General features: G+C 46.6%; 1 protein-coding gene across 2 annotated transcripts in view; it reads left to right on the forward strand.

Moving 5' to 3' along the window:
• ADAMTSL2 (ADAMTS like 2) overlaps positions 1–18524 on the forward strand; it is a 151455-nt gene that overhangs the window by 17058 nt on the left and 115873 nt on the right. For both annotated transcript variants that reach the window (XM_077468187.1, XM_077468188.1), the window contains exon 3: positions 16252–16370. In XM_077468187.1, coding sequence (XP_077324313.1) covers positions 16254–16370 — 117 coding nt within the window. In that variant the 5' untranslated portion in view covers positions 16252–16253. The remainder of the gene's footprint in view (positions 1–16251; positions 16371–18524) is intronic.

Genomic DNA, 18524 nt, shown 5'->3' on the forward strand with positions numbered 1-18524 from the left:
GAGGGGTGCTGGCAGACAAGGCTGCAGTGTCCTCCGGGGGGCTCTCATAGGGCTGCACTGCATCTGTGTGCTTAAAGTTTGTTTACCCAGGAGAAGTATGCAGTGCAGTGTGGGTCGGACTCGGGGGGGGGGGGGGGGGGGCGGAACTCTGGCTGGGGAGAACAGACATCGGACTGAGCGGCAATGCATGGAGCAGGAGAGGGGTACTCTGAGGAGCTGGCCGAGGACACAGGTCATGCGAGAAATGCACAACTAAAGAGCAGCCAGTGCGATAGTTGAGCATGGAGCTCTGCTAGTCACCCTCCACCTCCAGCCACACGTGTGCATGGTGCATTGGTACCCCTAGCTGCCTATGCTGCTGCCGGCCATATGTAGAGGGGGCTGCATGGGCCCCCTGCATCACAGGGCCCAGTTGCGGTCGCGACTGCTGCACCCCCTATAGTTACGCCCCTGCTTCCACACCATCTGGTTGGGGGTCTTGGCAGACTGGTTGCGGGTTAATACTGCAGCCACAAACTTGGTAAATGTTTCACCAAGACTAGAACATGATGTTATCTGTTTTCTGACATGTCAAGTGTAAGAAAGTAAATGGTCAGTGTTTCCAGTGTGAATAAATGACTGCAAAGACAGAGGTGGAATTCGGGCCCTGTGTAATAAGGGGTTAAATTGTGTGTTATATTTAACCATAGGTTCATTCAAATATTTACCCTTTCAGATATGTGGTCAGTAAATGCAAGGATTAAAACACAGACACAGAATGTAATAAAAAGGAGATTAACGTTGAGTTACAGATGATACAATACAAAGATAAGTTCAGCGTTCAATCCAGGGAACCCCTCAACTTCTGAAATCTTCAGCCAGTTTTCTGGAGATCGAAAATCTACGCAAGTCCTAGGCACAATCCGTCCTGGGTGAAGTTCACTGGCCTTGTGCATTGTCTGATCTTTTATAGGCTTGAAAGAAGCGCGAAAAAGCTGGTTTTATCTGGCACCCACAAAAGACGAGCCACAATGGTCCCAAGACAATGTGACCATCTGTGAGTGACTATCTGTGAGCTCAGTGAAATCAATGTATGCAGAAATATACATACTTACATATATATAGAAGTAATCACCTTAAAGAGGAAGTAAACCCTGATGAGTTTACTTCCTCTTTCATTCCCTGCAAAGGCAAAGCATAATGGACTACTATGCATCGCATCGCATCGCATCGCATAGTAGCCCATTATGTGTCACTTACCTGACACAGGAGCCAGCGATGTCACCGCTGTCCCCTGTAGTCCGGCGCATCCATGTTGTCGGTGGGGTCTCGCAGCTCCGCCGCTGTCATTCGGCGAAGCCGCGATGACGTCACTCCCGCGCATGCGCACGGGAGCCGAAACGCACGGCAGCTCCGTTCTTGGAAATGCCGCGCTCAGTGCGCCTGCGCGCCGCTGTCTACGGCGCATGCCGTCTTCGGGCAAATATCTCCTAAACCGTATAGGTTTAGGAGATATTTCTTGGACCTACAGGTAAGCCTTAATCTAGGCTTACCTGTAGGTCAAAGTGTGTTGTAAGGGTTTACAACCACTTTAAAACTATCATAGTTAATAACTCATAATACCAAGTTCTTTGTAAATCAATTATAAATATAGACCCGTACTACACCCTGGGACACTGAACAGACCACAATGTATCATAAGATTTGTTCAGTCGACTGGAACCGACCCACACGGCTTGTCTCTTGAACCAGATGAACCTTTTGTGGAAACCCCAGTGTCCCGTTTTAACATGAACTCTATCTGTCACAGACCGAGCCCTGGAAATTATGACCCGCCAGTCACTAATGAGTCATGGGGAACATTATTCTGCGGTACAGTATGGCATTCCTCAGAACAGGACAGGAGCACCCACTCAGCAGTTTGTTGGTTTCTAGCAGTAGGTTTGATCTTTCTCTAGGACTGGGCCAACACTGTAACTGTATTGCCAGTCATGGGGGAGATGGGGCAACCACTGGATCCTCTCTCTATGTTTCTGCCAGGTTGTATTATTCCAGTACATGGATGAAGTTCAATTGGGCATACTCTACAAGTCAAGTCAGGGTTTTTTTATTTCTTCAGCTCCTTCATCCATACAGTATCTTCACTTCTTGGGATGGAAGTCATTTACTTTGTCACCCCACTGCTTGACTCCTGGCAGTGGGTTATTCTAATTTAACAGCTTTCACTTTATGGTGGGCAGTTTCTATAAAGATGGCACAACTTGACAGACCCAGCATGGGGTGTCCTTGCTCCTCAGAGGAGTATTTCTTTCTGCACCACATTGCAAGTACCTTTGTCTGGAACCAAGAAATCCCTTCTGTCATTTTCTGCAAAATGGATTTTGCCACTCTCTGCTGGGGCAGAATGGGCCCTAAGGTCCTCTATTGTTACCATTTGGCTATATGGCTATACACCACTTTTAAGCGGTTTAAGGGGTAGCAGACCCTCACGTTTTTTCACCTTAATGCATTAAGGTGAAAAAGCTTTTGTGCTGCAGCACCTTCCCAGAACCCCCCCCCCCCTTACCTGATGCCAATCATTCCAGCGACAGGGACAAACACAGCAGCTACAGCTGCTGTCTCAGGTCCATATTGAATAGATTGATAGCAGTTGGAGGGTGAGGCTGAGTCCTGCTGTTTGTATCAATGGACGCAGCAGGACTCAGGAGCACGATTGCACAAGTGCCTCCACGAAATGTGGCTCTTCGTGGGGCCACTCGAGAAGAGGAGGAGCCGCAGAGGGACCCCAGAAAAGAAGGGTCAGGGCCGCTCTGTGCAAAACCCTTGCACAGAGCAGGTAAGTATGACATGTTTGTTTGTTTTGTTTTTAAACTAAGCTTTACAATCACGTTAACCATCTTGTCAGAGAAATCCTGGTCTTCCACTGGGAGGTGCAGGATTAACCTTTTTTGCTTCCCTTTTTAAGGCATTAATAACTGGTTCTGCCTGCTGAGTGGTTGGGATCCCGTATGATTGCATTTGTCCCTGTAATCTCATTGCCCAGTCACCCAAGACCTGACCTGGGCCTGTGTACATAGGTAATTTTTGCGGCAAGAGTTTTGCCAGAAATAAGGGGGGGCATTAGTGCAGGGGTGCTAGGTAGCGCTGGGTAGCTGGGCAAGTGATCATCAGCCAGATGAGAGGCTCTCCACTGTCAGAACAGGTGTGCAGTGTACATCAATACTGCTCACTGATTGATTGCTAGAGGTTACTGAACACCTATACCACTCACTAATTGGTTGTTAGAGGCTACTGTACATTATTACTGCTCACTGATTGGTTGCAAGAGGTTAGTGCACAGCATTACTGCTCACTGGTTGGTTGCTAAGGCCCCTTTCACACGGACGGATAGAATGGTGCTTTTAGCTGCGGATTTTCTAGTTTTCTACCGCAGCTAAAAGCACACAATGCTTTCCTATGGCCCCATTCACACACAGCGTTTAGCCGCGATTTCGTTACATGCGGTTCGGTGCGAATAGAAAAAATAGAATTGTATGCGTCCAGGTGCGATGTAGCGCAGCTATAAGCACATAACCGCAGGTAATCGCAGTGTACTATTTCTCCTGCAGATAGCAGCGGCAACAAGGAAAGAAAAACAATAGGAAGCACATCAGAAATGGCAAGAATTTTCCAAACGCAGCTAAACGCAGACGCAGCTAAACGCAGCTAAACGCAATGTACAACTGCAAGTGAACGCTGTGCCAGGATTCTCTGAATTTCAAAATAACAAAACATGTTTTTAACAGCGGCAGAACAGCCGCCTGTGTGAAAGGGGCCTAAAGGTTACAGCACATCATCTCCTCACTGCCTGCCTGCGTATTCACAAGCACCAAAATTCAGGGTGCTGTGGCACCGTATTATTTAGAAAAAGGGTTCCACCTCCAATTTGCTTACTTTTGCAGAACAGGCTGATGTTAAGCTTAATGACCGCAGTTATAGGCAGGACTTTCAAGCATGCCCCTTTGCCTCCCCAGTGGGCGGCATTCAGCAGAAGTAATGGTGGATGTGACCTCAGAGGGACATGATATACATATGAATACCGCCTCTATTTACATATCAATGCCGCAGCCCATGACTATTTACATATTACTGCCGCCACTATTTACATATCAATGCAGGTTATTTACATGTAAACAGAGGGTCTGCAGGTGAGTCATCTGTACATGGCAATAGGGCAGAGCTGGGCAGCTCACTGATTGGTGAGTCATCTGTACATGGCAATAGGGCAGAGCTGGGCAGCTCACTGAGTTCACACTGAGATATCGGGACACAGCACGGGACTAAAACTTCAAGGGATAAGGGAATTTAAACTGGGATAGTTGGCAAGTATGAGGCAGCTGCTTTGGGCCCCACTACAATGATGGGGCCCAGGGCAGCTGCCCCTTTTGCCCTGCCTTAAAAACGGTCCTGACAAGGTCATATGAGAAGTGGCTGCAGTTCCGTTAAAATAGGATGTGGATTATAGAATATTCATCATAAAAAGTTAAATTGATTGCGCTGTCTGTGTTTTCTGGACAACACTGGCGGTTCAGCAACAACTTCCTCCGTCTAAGACCACCCTAGACGTTCCTAGTAATGACATCACGCATGTACAGACATCCAGCACGATCTACATTATCCAGTCCATTGCAAGAGGAACAAAAAAATTTGGACAGGTTTGTATTAGTCGACCAGAGGCTCTTCCAGAACATTCTCCAGCTCATCTGAGAGATCGCCACTTCAACAGCCCTGCGACAATGTATTGTCAACAACGTTAAATAGCCATCCATTTTATAGGTCCCATCGCTGCCGGTTCATTTGTGCATCTCGCGTTCCTCCCGCCGCGGTTTCCAGCCAGCTCCCTTTAAACTCCGTCTGATTTGCCCTCCTCGCTCTCCTCTCCTGCAAAGTTCATGTCAGACGTCGCGCTAAGCAGTGTTTCTTGGCTCCTTCCCAGCTATGTCTGGAAGACTTAATGAAAAGCAAGTGTGGGGGAGACACTAAGACACCTGTCCTTTCTGCGGCCGGCCAAAACTTCTAGGCTCAGCTTCATCAATGAATTAGTATACTCCTCCAACAATCCTTCAGGGAAAAGCGGCTACGGGGGAAGGACATGGAGGTAAAACAAACCCCCGAATCTGCACAGCTTGTAATGTTTGGACATTTTGGAGGGGGCTACAAGAGAGCCTTTGTTAATGCTTAAAGGAAAACTCCACTTTCGCAAAAAAAAAAAAAAAAATTACTACATAACTTGATGTTATTAAAATGACCAATCCGTTTCAGTATGCAAAGGTTGTGACTTTCTGCAACCGCCAAAAAAAAAAAAAAAAATCGCACGTAGGCCGCCATGGCAAACGAGGCGTTCCCTATAGAAATATTATTTTCTGTTTGTGTGATTGGCTCACTGATTTTCCCAGAACTCCTGTCACATTTTAGCCATCCCCTGCTATAAAGCTGGGTACACATATAAATAAATAAATAAATAAATAAATATATATATATAATATGAATTGGATGCGTTTTAAACCACATCCAATTTGCATGACATTTGAATGTGACCAGCTCTAAATGGAGCCAAATCACACATGTCTGGGGCAGCCGCGGTGTGTTTTTAAAAAGGGTCTTGTGTGTTTTTGGGTCAGATTCTGGTGCAAATTCAGGCAAAAATTAGGACCTGATTCACACCTGAATAGGTGAACAGAAAGGCATTGGACTGCAAACCGGAGCTGCACATACGTGAACCCAGCCTAAGGGTTTGGCAGGATATTCCCTATGGTTTACCCACTTATTTATCTAGGTTTACCTGTATGCTTGATGCGTTTTTTCAGGTATGCCTTGCAGTGTGTTTTGCATTTTTAAACCCTTGTTTTTTTATGTTTTTTGCATGCATTTTCCATGCATTTTGATTTACATTTTCTTTTGCTTCTCTTTAAACACAGTGCACATTTCTGGTTGCTAAGGAGAAGGCCAAGAAGCCGACCGCTGCATCCTTAACAACTGATGAGTCAAAAAATTGCAGGCAGAAAAAATAATTGTGAAAAAAATGACATGGGCCCCCACCAGGTACATACCAGGCCCTTCAGATCTAGTATGGATTTGGTGGGGACCATCCTGACCTCGGATAACCAACCCCCCCCCCCCCCCCACGCCAAATTTCTTCCTTTTTTTTTTTTTATCTGTGCCCCCCCCCCCCCCCCCCAAAAAATCCATACCAGACCCTTATCTGAGCATGCAGCCCAGCAGGTCATCAAAGGGAGGGTACAAGCGAGTGCCCCTCCCCTCCTGGACCATACCAGGCTGGTAACATGGGGGGACAGGTGCTTTTGCCCTGCCCTGGCTGGTGGTTGTGGGATCCTGGGCCCCCCTATGTGAATGAATATGGGGTACATTATTGGAGCCCCCTTTAATAAGGGGCCCCCAGATCCCGGCCCCCCACCCTATGTGAATGAGTATGGGGTACAATGTACCCCTACCCATTCACCTGTGAAATTTTTTTTTAAATAAAACACAACACACAAGGGTTTAAAATAATTTATTGCACAGCTCCGGGGGTCTTCTTCCATCTTGGGGGGTCTTCTCCAAGACGTCCCCACCCCCTTTCTTGACCGGCTGAGCTGCGTGCTCGGATAAGGGTCTTATATGGACCTTGGGGGGGGGGGGGCCCCCACGCCCTTTTTTCGGCGTAGGGCTTCCCCTTTAAGTCCATACCAGGTGACGGGGCCAGCGATGTGTCAATCTCGGCGACATTGACTTCCTTCGCTAGTCCCGGCTACCTGGAGCCGCGCTCAAAATGAACGGACTTTCCTCGGTGTGTGGGCAAGTCCGTTCATTTCAAAAGTCCGGCGGATAGTCTGCCGGAAAAGTCCGGTGTGTGGGCAGGTCCGCTCGTTCGGAAATTTGGCGGACTTTCCGGCGGTTTGTCCGCCAGACTAAGTCCGCCGGATAGTCTGATCGTGTGTACATGGCATTAATCTCAGAGTTGCACAAAAAAAGGCTTTATAGACTTAAAGACATTTTATTGCTGTATGTGCCCCCAAGAGAGATTCTCCCTTACATCCTGTCATATCACTGAGTCAGGGAGTGTGCAGAAATTAAAACTTCTCACTCTATCCAAAATGTTCTGTCTGGTGTTTCACTTAACAATTTTTTTTTAGAAGGGTTGTTGTATTCTTTCTTTCTTGACTTTTTGAGGCGATTAAAGGGTGGAGGCTCCATGCCGCCTAATGAAGATCTCATCCGCACACTTGTTTGGAAAGGCAACAAGTGGAAGTGTTCTTGTCCCAGGACGCCACCTCCTTACCAAACAGCATCTGTCCTGCAGTGCGGGGAGGGATGTGACCGCCATACATGTCCTACTCAAACACGCTGCGGCCAGGAGGTAGAATTGCAGCTCCACAGAGAGTCAAAGCAGCAGATTTCTGCACATCTGCACCCAGGACATAGTTTTTTTTTTTTTTTTTTATTTATTTATTTTTTGTTTGTTTTGTTTTTACCCAGGACAAAGATTACAAGAAGCTTCAGGTCACCATTATTGGTCCAGTTGTTTTATGAAAATGTCTGTTATAAGTTTGTTGCGTCAATATTTTTTTCTCTGGAAGACTTTTTATTTTTATTTATTTTACCTTGATATTTAACCCTGAACATTCTCACGGGAAGAATTCCAGAACTCATTTTAAAGCAGAGCTAGCATCAGATATGTTTAGATCAATGGTCTCCAAACTGTGGCCCGAGGGCTGGATGCAGCCCTTTGCTTGTCCTTATCCGACCCTTGGGACACTTTTTCTCTAGCTAACACCAATGATGGGGCACTATTCCTTCCACTAATACTCACTGACGCTAATGACGGGGAACTATTCCTTTTACTATTCTTTTTACTGATATCAACAGTGCTGTGTCTTGGCCTAGGTGGACAAGACCCAGGCCTAGGGCACCACTTTGCGGGGGGTGGCAGAAAAAGGGGGCAGGGGAAGTCTCTGCTTGGCTGAGCTTGGCTGTGCTTGGGCGGGGGCGGTCTCTGCTCGGCTGTGCTCGGGCGTTGGGGCATTCTCAGATCGGCTGTGCTCTGGTGTTTGGGGCAGTCTCTGATCGACTTTGCTTGGGCGTTGGGGGCGGTCTCCGCTTGGCTGTGCTCGGACGTTGGGGGTGGTCTTCGCTTGGCTGGGCTTGGGGCTGGGTGGTGCAGTCTCAACTATGCTGGACTTGGCTGTAATGTGCTCGGGCAGGGGAGTGGGCAGTCTTGACTCACCTCGGCTTGGCTGGGCTCAGGCGGAGGGGACGGTCACAGGGATGTAAGTAATGATAACCTGCAAATGTATTAGAAAAAGGATGCTGATCATGTTAGAGAAGATGCTGACCATGTCCGCAGCCTCTGACCATTTCCACACCCTCTGATCATGTCCCCAGCCTCTCACCATGTCTGCAGCCTCTGACCATTTCCGCAGCTTCTGAACATGTCCGCAGTCTATGATTATCTCCTGTATCATGTCTGCAGCCTCTGACCATCTCTTGTATCATGTCTTCAGTTTCTGATCATGTCTGCAGTCTCTGACCATCTCTAGTATCTTGTTTGCAGTTGCTGACCATCTCTTGTATCATATCTGCAGTCTCTGACCGTCTCTTGTATCATGTCGGCAGTCTCTGACCATCTCTTGTATCATGTCTGCAGTCTCTGACCGTCTCTTGTATCATGTCGGCAGTCTCTGACCATCTCTTGTATCATATCTGCAGTCTCTGACCGTCTCTTGTATCACGTCGGCAGTCTCTGACCATCTCTTGTATCATGTCTGCAGTCTCTGACCGTCTCTTGTATCATGTCGGCAGTCTCTGACCATCTCTTGTATCATGTCTGCAGTCTCTGACCGTCTCTTGTATCATGTCGGCAGTCTCTGACCATCTCTTGTATCATATCTGCAGTCTCTGACCGTCTATTCCTCCCACTGACATCATTAATGAGACACTATTCCTCCCACTAAAACCAATGATGAGGCATTGCTTACTCCCACTGATGTTCGGGCATTTTCTACTCCAACTGGCCACAGTCTGCCCCCCCCCCCCCCATAAAGTCTGAAGGACAGTAAACTGGCCCTTTGTTTGGAAAGTTTGGAGACCCCTGGCTTAGATTAATATGAACATGTGGTCAGCCTAAGGACATTCAAGTGTTTACATATTTTTAACAAGCAGGGAATAAGGTTGAAACCAGCCTTCCCTGACCTATGTGTCTGTAGGCACTGTGGAGCAATTCATCCTCAAAATTCATAGCTGAATTAATAGCTGAAGTATTGTTCTTCAAGTTGGTTCTTCCAGCAGCTCAGCTCCCCTCTCTTAAGCTGGGTACACGTGGGCCTAATGTTTGCCAACATTCGGCCCATGCATATGTGGGCTGGCCAGCTGGCCATTTAGTGTTCTGTTGGACATTCATGATGGAAAACCAGCAGCCAATCAGTGTTCTCAGTTAATGGCAGAGAGAGCTTGTGACAGGCTCACCCGGGACAGAGGTTTTTGGAGGGGACTGAATGCTAGCCTACCGACTATGGGCCCTGGCATTTGAGGGAGCTACAAGCAGTTAGGAAGATGTCCTGTGATGTAATGCAAAAGCACATTATTAAGGAGGCCATGATCTTTGCCAGTTTGGGACTCAGTGGACATATGTATGTGAAAAGAAAGCTGGTTAATAAGATTTGGAAAGCCCTGGGTCTCCTGATGTCTATAGACTTCTGTTGTCTACTAGTCTGAGGGGGAAGATCACTGTTTGCATTGTTAATTGTGCTAATTAACTCACCTATTACTGTGGGGATGTGTTTACACTTGCGATAATGTGTATTGTACAAGTCTGACCTGGAATGAGACCTCTGAGTGTCCAGGTGGCTAATTATTTAATTAACTTAATGTTTATAGTGTTAATTATGTTTCTGCATACAGATTTGTTTGCATATGATAATGTGATCAGTCTCACCTGAGTGTGTAGTGTATAAAAAGCCTGTATTCTTGTTCAATAAAGAGTTCCAGTTTTGAAGCTAAACTAGTCCTGCCTAGTCCTTGGTTACAATATGTAGATATAATAACTGATATACATTTTTTAGACTGGAGGAAGCAGTATACCGATGGAAGCACTCAAGCGGAGTGTTGGATGGTTCCGTCACAGCGCTGATCGGAATGTTCTGCCGGAGATGCCGTATCCTGTCAGAACACAATAGCTCTGCGGGGGGGGGGGTGGTTTCTGGGGGGAGATCGCTATACTAACTTTTTTTAGTTAGTATAGCGACTCCGGCCGGAGCTGCCGTTTGTTTTGTTCTTTGAGTTGAACGGAAAAAAGAAATAGTGACAAACAACCACCCTCACCGCCCGGTTGGTCTAGTACTTACTCCATCTAGGCGGGCAGCGGCTCCATGTCCCACGGCTTCCAGCGTGCGGCTCCTTCCCTCCTCCTAAGCGTCCAATAGGATTGCCTGTCCTTTCAGCGAATCGGGTGACGGGTGTTCAAAACCCACTTCTTGATTGACCGGGAGGAGGATCAGTGTTACAATAGCAAAAAGGAATTTTCTGTTGTAACACACCTGGGTGGGCTGTGAGCACATTCTCTGTGCCCCAAGCCCACCTTATTTTGAAGCCTATTAGAGCCTCTGGCTCTAATCTGTGCTTAAAAAAAAACACCCACCACGCATTGAAATCCATGTGCCCGGTGTCCTGAAAGGGGCTGGGCACGTGGATAGGAGGAGGCGGCGATGAATGGGGGGCGGCGGCCGTGCACCCTTAACTCGATGGGCTGCCCCTGGTGTGTACCAGGCTTTAGAGGACCTTTCCTTCTTCCCCAATCAAACCTGGGAATACTGGCTCCTAAGATACAACCATTTTTGTAGGTCAACTACTGAATTTCTAGATGTACTTAAAGTGATTCCTAAGTTGAATTTTTTTTCACCCCGTTGATTACCCTGCATTAAGGTAAAACTTTTTAGCATTCGCTGTGGATTCCCCTACCCCAGATGGATGAAACAGATGGATGAAATACGGACATACTGTCCGCATGTGTGAAAAGGGGCCTTACAAGGACCAGGTCTGAGTGTGTGTGGCACGGCCTCTTTTACTGCTGCATATAGTGATCCAACCTGGCATCTGGAGGCCTCTCAGTGACATTTCTATAGGTGTTAGAACTCATTTCTCAATTTGTCTACAGGCTATGACAGCCATGACTGTTGTGACTGATAGATAAAGTTCCCGAACCATAATCCTTAGCTACTGAAAATATGGGGCCCTTCTTTTGTGGCTAGAATTCTTCATTCTTCATGAAAGATAGTTGTGCACTTCCGGTGCTTAGGCACTCGTGTTTCTTGAGCCTAATAGATGTATATCTGTAGTATGAGATCATCTAAGGCACTGCTGCCTCTGACTGCTAGTCTTTAAAGATTGGAGTGAGATTTTGTGATGTTGTAGGTAGGACATGAATATGGCTCATGGTAGTTCCGCTGAATGTCCACTAGATGCCTTCGTAGGTGGTGTGTGAGCTGTGACTTTAGGAACCATTGGGGTTCAGTACCAGCCCTGCCACTGATAGGAGAGGAGCACCATGGGAAAGTAGTGATATATATGTTACTTGTTGGGAAGCTGGTACAGAAGTAGCCATTACTAAGAGAAACGGTCTCCCATATTCCCTGTGGTGTTGGACCATCGGGGCTTAGGATGTAGTCACAAGACTTTTACTGGGGTGCTTCCTGCTTGGTAGGGAACTGGATGGTGCAAGTGGACTTTGCATGGGACTACCCACATCCCCTTGTTTGGGGATGCTGGACTCAGTGACCCCTCTCCTGTAGGTACGGGCCTCTCCTCTCATCTATTATCTCACTGAATACTACTATGGCTGTTAGCAGTCTTAAAGGGGTTGTAAAGGTGCGTTTTTTATTTTCTAAATAGGTTCCTTTAAGCTAGTGCATTGTTGGTTCACTTACCTTTTCGTTCGATTTTCCTTCTAAATGTATTTTTTCTTTGTTTTCTTTGTCTGAATTTCTCACTTCCTGTTCCTCTTCAGTAAGCTGTTCTGGCTGACTAAACACCGCTCGGATGATGGTGTGAAGTCTACTGAGGAGAAACAGGAAGTGAGGAATTCAGATAAAGAAAAAAAACATTTAGAAGGGAAATCGAAGGAAAAGGTAAGTGAACCAACAATGCACTAGCTTAAAGGAACCTGTTTAGAAAATAAAAAACAAACCTTTACAACCCCTTTAAGTTCAGCTTTACATAAAAAATAATATTTTTCAGGTAAAAAAATGTGCATTTATTGTTTTTGAAAACAAAAGCTTGCAAAGTATTGCACCGCAATCAGCAGATTGCATGTGTAATGTCAGGCTCCCGCACACACTGCCTACAGCTCTGTTGCCCGTACCTCTGTACAGGCTGCCATTTTCAGAGCTGTAGGCAGTGAATGAACTATGAGTGGGCTGACAAGCACGTCCACAGCTCATTCAAACTACAAGTCTGTCTGCTGCGGTACTTGTAGTTTATTCATTTACAGGAATCTGCTGTCACAGGGGTGGGGGGGGGGGGGGGGGGTTGGGTTCAGGGGAGAGGGGTCAGGAGTAGGAACCCTAAATACAAGTATGTGTCAAAGGTGACCTTATCCTTTAAAGCTGTGTGTAAATGTCCCTCGTGGGAGGCTGACTCGTACCTTGCATTTATAACTTAGTACACTGATGAAAAGACACTTCCTTGTGTGAACTACTCTTTCCCAAGGCCGTCTTTAAGGCAGGGCAAAAGGGGCAGCTGCCCTGGGCCCTGTCATTGTTGTGGGGCCCAAAGCAGCTGCCTCATACTTGCCAACTATTCCAGTTTACATTCCCTTGTCCCTTGAAGTTTTAGTCCTGTGGTGCTACTAATGCTGCCCAGCTCTGCCCTATTGTTGTGTACAGATGACTCACCTGCAGACCCTGTGTTTACATGTAAATACTGGCATTAATATGTAAATAGCAATGACATGCATATGTAAATAGCTGGGGCCAACTGCATTAATATGTAAATAAAGGCAGCATTCATAGGTATATCATGCCCCCCTGCAGTGAGGAGAAGATGTGCTGTAACCTATAGCAACCAGTGAGCAGTATTACTGTACAGCAATCTATAGCAGCCAATCAACAAACAGAAATGTGCTGTAACCTCTAGCAACTAATCAGTGAGCCTTAAGGAGTGCTGTAACCTCTAGCAACCAGTCAGTAAGCAGTAATGATATGTTGTAACCTCTGGCAACCAATCGCAATCTCTGCCTGATCTGGTACAGTAAACTGATTTTAAGTCTAGCTGCTATTTATTTTATGTCTCAGAGAAGGTGGAGAGAGCGAAATTGCATGGGGGGGAGGGGGGGCCCTAAGAAAATTTTTGCCCAGGGTCCAATCAATATTAAAGATGGCCCTGCTCTTTCCTCTAATGTATATAGGAAGGACTCCTGGAAGCGGTCCTGGGTCACAGTGGGGTCTACCATCTCACCCTAGTACAGGTGTGGAGGAAGATTTTGAGAAGTGAAGGTTAGACCAGGCTGAGTTGCTCTACAGATGTTTAATGGCTGGCCAGTGCTGGGATCCTGGGTGTCCCGGGTTCTTAGTTCTCAACCAGATCAAGAGAGTTGGCTGATGTCACAGAGCCGGTGTCCTATCATATAGAGTCTCCCTTTGGATTGTGTCCACTGTGTACTGCGCATGCGCAGTACACAGCACACACAGATTCCGAAAATACCCGAGGATGAACGGCGCCTGCGCCGTGAGTCCAGGTTCTATCCCCACCATCCAAGTGGACATAGAGTCGGAATATAAAAGAGCCGAGAGCAGCGAGGCCGAGCCCGAAGCATGGCGTGTGAAGCGAGCCCGCGAGGGGCCCTCTAATTTTCCCAACCCTATGTCGGCTTGGATGGTGGGGCTACCCCCTCGACTCGCGGCGCAGGCGCCGTTCATCTTCGGAGATTTTCAGAAGTTTCTTCTGCTCGCGCAGTACGGGGCGGACACTATATGATGGCAGGACACTATCTGCCAGAAGATCGGTCCAGGCTGGGGCAAGATCGTAGTAATAAAGTCAGGATATGCCCACAATCCTGGACTGGCACCTGGCTCAGCCTCTCAGCGAGCTGCCGAGAGCCTGAGTCAGCTGCTCCCTCCCCCTTTACAGCCCAGCGATCCAGTGAGCATAGGGGGGGCAGAATAGAGAGACGGTGACTGACAGTCACCAGCTCTCTACTCGCGGAGCACTGAGAACCAAGTGATCATCGGACCGATGCTGCATCCACCTAGGTAAGTATGATTTAAAAAAAACTTCTCTTTTAAAGAGCAGTTGTTCTCCCCTGCTTCACAATAATGCCAGTGCTGTACTGCTCACTGTTGTCCTTTCTGGAGAGGAAGCTGTACCTAAGGACCTTCAGTACAGGAATCTCCCTGTTTCTGCTTTGGTCATTCCATAAATTTGTGCTTACCCCCACCTCTCCCTAAGCTACTTAAATATTACTTCACCTGTCATCAGATCACCAGTCATCAGAAGGGCAGCTCTGATATCACAATGCAAAGCCCTGCCTCTAGCAAAACTATTATTCATTTCCTGTTAAAGAGGAAGTAAACTCTTTTTTTTTTTTTTTTTTTTACTTGTACCTACATGTAAGCCTGTAGTAAGGCTTACCTGTAGGGGCTGCGAATATCTCCTAAACTTGCACAGTTTAGGAGATATTCAGAGTGCGTACAATGACATCATCGGCTCATGCACACTGAAGGTCCGGCTTACCGCGCTGGACCTTCAGAGCCATGCCATAAACGGCGGCTACCATGCGCATGCGCGGGAGTGATGTCATCATGGCTCTGTCCACTCACAGCGCCGGAGCCTGCGAACCCAGAAGAAACACCGGGGAAGATGTCAGCAGTGTGGAGGGCTTCATTCTAAGGTAAGTATTTCATAATGAGCTAGTAATGATGCATACTAGCTCATTATGCCTTTGTCTTACAGTTTTTTGTTTTTGCACAGATACAAAGCAGAGCTCTTGCAGGGACCTTGCCTGTTATATTATTCCCACAGTCACATGTGTAGGTTTCCATCTTTTATACAAGGCAATCTTCCTATCCTTCCAATCTTACTCTTTGAAAAATATATGATGTGTAAAGCTCACCATACATGTTACAATCAGACTGTATAGTATCTGTAAAATGTCCCTTATATTTACCAAAATATGTGTTATATGAATAATTTTTTTTCCTACCAAGGTGGGGCGCTACATTATTACGTACTTGAACCCAATCGTTCCAGCAACGGGGTCAAGCACAGCAGCTCCAGCCACTGTCTCGGGTCCTCATTGGTTAGATTGATAGCAGCGGGAGCCGATGTCAATCAAATCCAGTGAGTGGGGGGGCAGGGCCGAGTCCTGCTGTCTGTGTCAATGGTCGCAGCAGCAGGACTTGGGAGCGCGCCGGCACGAGTGTCCCCCATAGAATTCCCCACAAGTGGAGGATCGGGGCTGCTCTGTGCAAAACCCTTGCACAGAGGTGACAAGTATGACATGTTTGTTATTTAAAAAAAAAAAAAAAAACCTTTACAACCAACTTTGACCTACAGGTAAGCCTAGATTAAGGCTTACCTGTAGGTCCAAGAAATATCTCCTAAACCTACACGGTTTAGGAGATATTTGCCGAAAGACAGGCACCGCTGTCTATGGCGCATGCACTGAGCGCGCCGCAGTTGACGGCGATATGCCGCGAGTGGCGGCTCCCGTGCGCATGCGCGGGAGTGACGTCATCGCGGCTCTGACGAATGACAGCGCCGGAGCAGCGAGACCCACCGAGAAGATGGATGCTCCGGACTACAGGGGACAGCGGTGACATCACTGGCTCCTGTGTCAGGTAAGTGACACATAATGGACTACTATGTGATGCGATGCGATGCGATGCAATGCGATGCATAGTAGTCCATTATGCTTTACCTTTGCAGGGAATCAAAGAGGAAGTAAACTCATCAGGGTTTACTTCCTCTTTAATTGTACAATCAGACATGGCGGTGAGGTTCATAGAGACTTATTGGAGAGACAGGAAGCTAATTACAGAAGGGGGATGGAGATTCTATGAAATCAGGTTACAAACTGATGTGCGCTCTCTATGGGTTGATCATTATTTAGGCTTCAAATTGAAATGAAATTGTATCATTAAATAGCAAGAAGATGAAGTGTAATGATTTATTAACAAAACTGAAATATTTAAAAAACATGCAGCCTGACTGAAAGAACAATTGCTTTTTGTCTCTGTCTTCTAGAAATGAGCATTACCCCGGTAAACAGACGGCTATTCCTATTTATTATCTGGAAAAACCTGAACCAGGGCTTGATACCGCTGCTTATTATATTGGGAAATGTCACTTTCTCTATAACGCAGGTAAGTACTTGTCTCCACTATCAATTAGTGCAGCATTGATGTATTGACCACATAGAAAGTACAGAAGGTGCATGCAGCTCTTCAATGGGTGGGACATAAGCTATTACTGTGTGTGTGTGTGTGTGTGTGTGTGTGTGTGTGTATATATATATATACAGTATATGTGTATATATATATATACAGTATATATATATATATATATATATATATATATATATATATATATAAAATGTACTATATTGTCAAAAGTATTGGGATACCTACCTTTACACACACATAAACATTATTGGCATCCCAGTCTTAGTCCGTAAGCTTCAATATTCTGTTGGCCCACCCTTTGCAGTTATAACAGTTTCCCCTCTTCCGGGAAGGCCGTCCACAAGGTTTAGGGTGTCTATGGGAATGTTTGACCATTCTTCCAGAAGCGTATTTGTGAGGTCAGGCACTGATTGGATGAGAAGGCCTGGCTCGCAGTCTCTGCTCTAATTCATCCCAAAGGTGTTCTATCGGGTTTAGGTCAGGACTCTGTGCAGGCCAGTCACGTTCCTCTGCCCCAAACCTCGCTCGCCCATGTCTTTATGGACCTTGCTTTGTGCAGTGGTGCGCAGTCAAACTGTTCCCACAAAGTTGAGAGCATAAAATTGTCCAAAATGTCTTGGTATGCTGACGCCTTAAAGTCGTTGTAAACCCTTACAACCAACGTTGACCTACAGGTAAGCCTAGATTAAGGCTTACCTGTAGGTCCAAGAAATACCTCCTAAACCTATACGGTTTAGGAGATATTTACCCGAAGACAGCCACCGTAGACAGCGCCGTAGACAGTGGAGCGCAGGCGCACTGGGCAGGCCACAGATCGCGGCGATATGCTGCGAGTGTTGGCTCCCGTGCGCATGCTGCTCCGGTCGAATCACAGTGCGGGAGCAGCGAGACCCGGAAGTCACTTCAGGATACATGGCAGCGGTGGACATGAAGACGGAGGACTGCTTCGGGGGGGATTCGTTCTCAGGTAAGTTATTCATAATGAGCTAGTATGCTATGCATACTAGCTCATTATGCCTTTGCCTTGCAGGGTGTGTTTTTTTGTTTTTTGTTTTTTTTTAGCCTTTACTTCCTCTTTAAGGCCGGGTTCACACTGCTGCGGGGGGAGATCCGGATGTGATTCGCACCGCACTGCAGTGCAAATCACATCCGATCTCCGTAGCGATGCGAGTTCAGCCATACAGATAGTATGGCTGAATTCGCATCGCTCCCGCAGCAAATTCGCACGGGACCCTTTTTTTGGTCCGCAGCAGAATCGGATTGCATGGGTGTTCACACCATGCGATCCGATTCCTGTGCGAGTGTGCAGATCGCACTGCGATATGCGGACGGATCTGGGGGTGTCATTAACATATCATTGACACTCCCAGCCGTTCGCATAGGGCAGTGTGAACTGCCGGCGGGAGGCATGCGATGCTGGAAAACGCCGCATATTCGTGGCGTTCCCGCATCGCTGTGGTGTGAACCCGGCCTAAGAGTGCCCTTCACTGGAACTAAGGGGCCAAGCCCAACCCCTGAACAACAACCCCACGCCATAATCCCCCCCTCCTCCACCAAATGATTTGGACCAGTGCACAAAGCAAGGTCCATAAAGAAATGGATGAGCAAGGATCATTTTTTGGGGATCTTGCTGGGGGTTAGATGCATATGGGGCTGACTTGGTAACATGTAACATGAGGGAGTGAACAGCATAAATTACAGCCACTGCTTAGATGGAGAATTATAAAACATAATAAGGCCTTTTTATAAAGATTTGTAAAATCTTGCTTTTATTTCACCGCGTATTAAGAAAAAAAAAAAACAATGACGCAATTTTGAAGAAAAGCTGAAAAAATGTGCAAAGTTCAAAAAATTCTTAACATGACCTTTCTGCACCAGGGCTGCGAGTTTCAAACCCAGCATGCAAATCGTTTCAAAAAAAAACTTCCAATAAGTATGCCAAAAAAAGAAGAAAAATAAAACACGCCCTATTTGCACACTTCTCAGCGCTTGTGGATTAGAATATACGGATAAATTTGTTCACTTAAAATAATTAAAATAATTCAATTAAAACATCTAAATAGAGCTGCTGCTTTAAATGTAATGTATATGTAAGAAAGCAATACAAAAAATAGT

This window comes from Lithobates pipiens, unplaced genomic scaffold (genome assembly GCF_037356315.1).
Source record: "Lithobates pipiens isolate NorthernLeopardFrog02 unplaced genomic scaffold, aLitPip1_a1.2 Scaffold_11, whole genome shotgun sequence".
Lineage (NCBI taxonomy): Eukaryota > Metazoa > Chordata > Amphibia > Anura > Ranidae > Lithobates > Lithobates pipiens.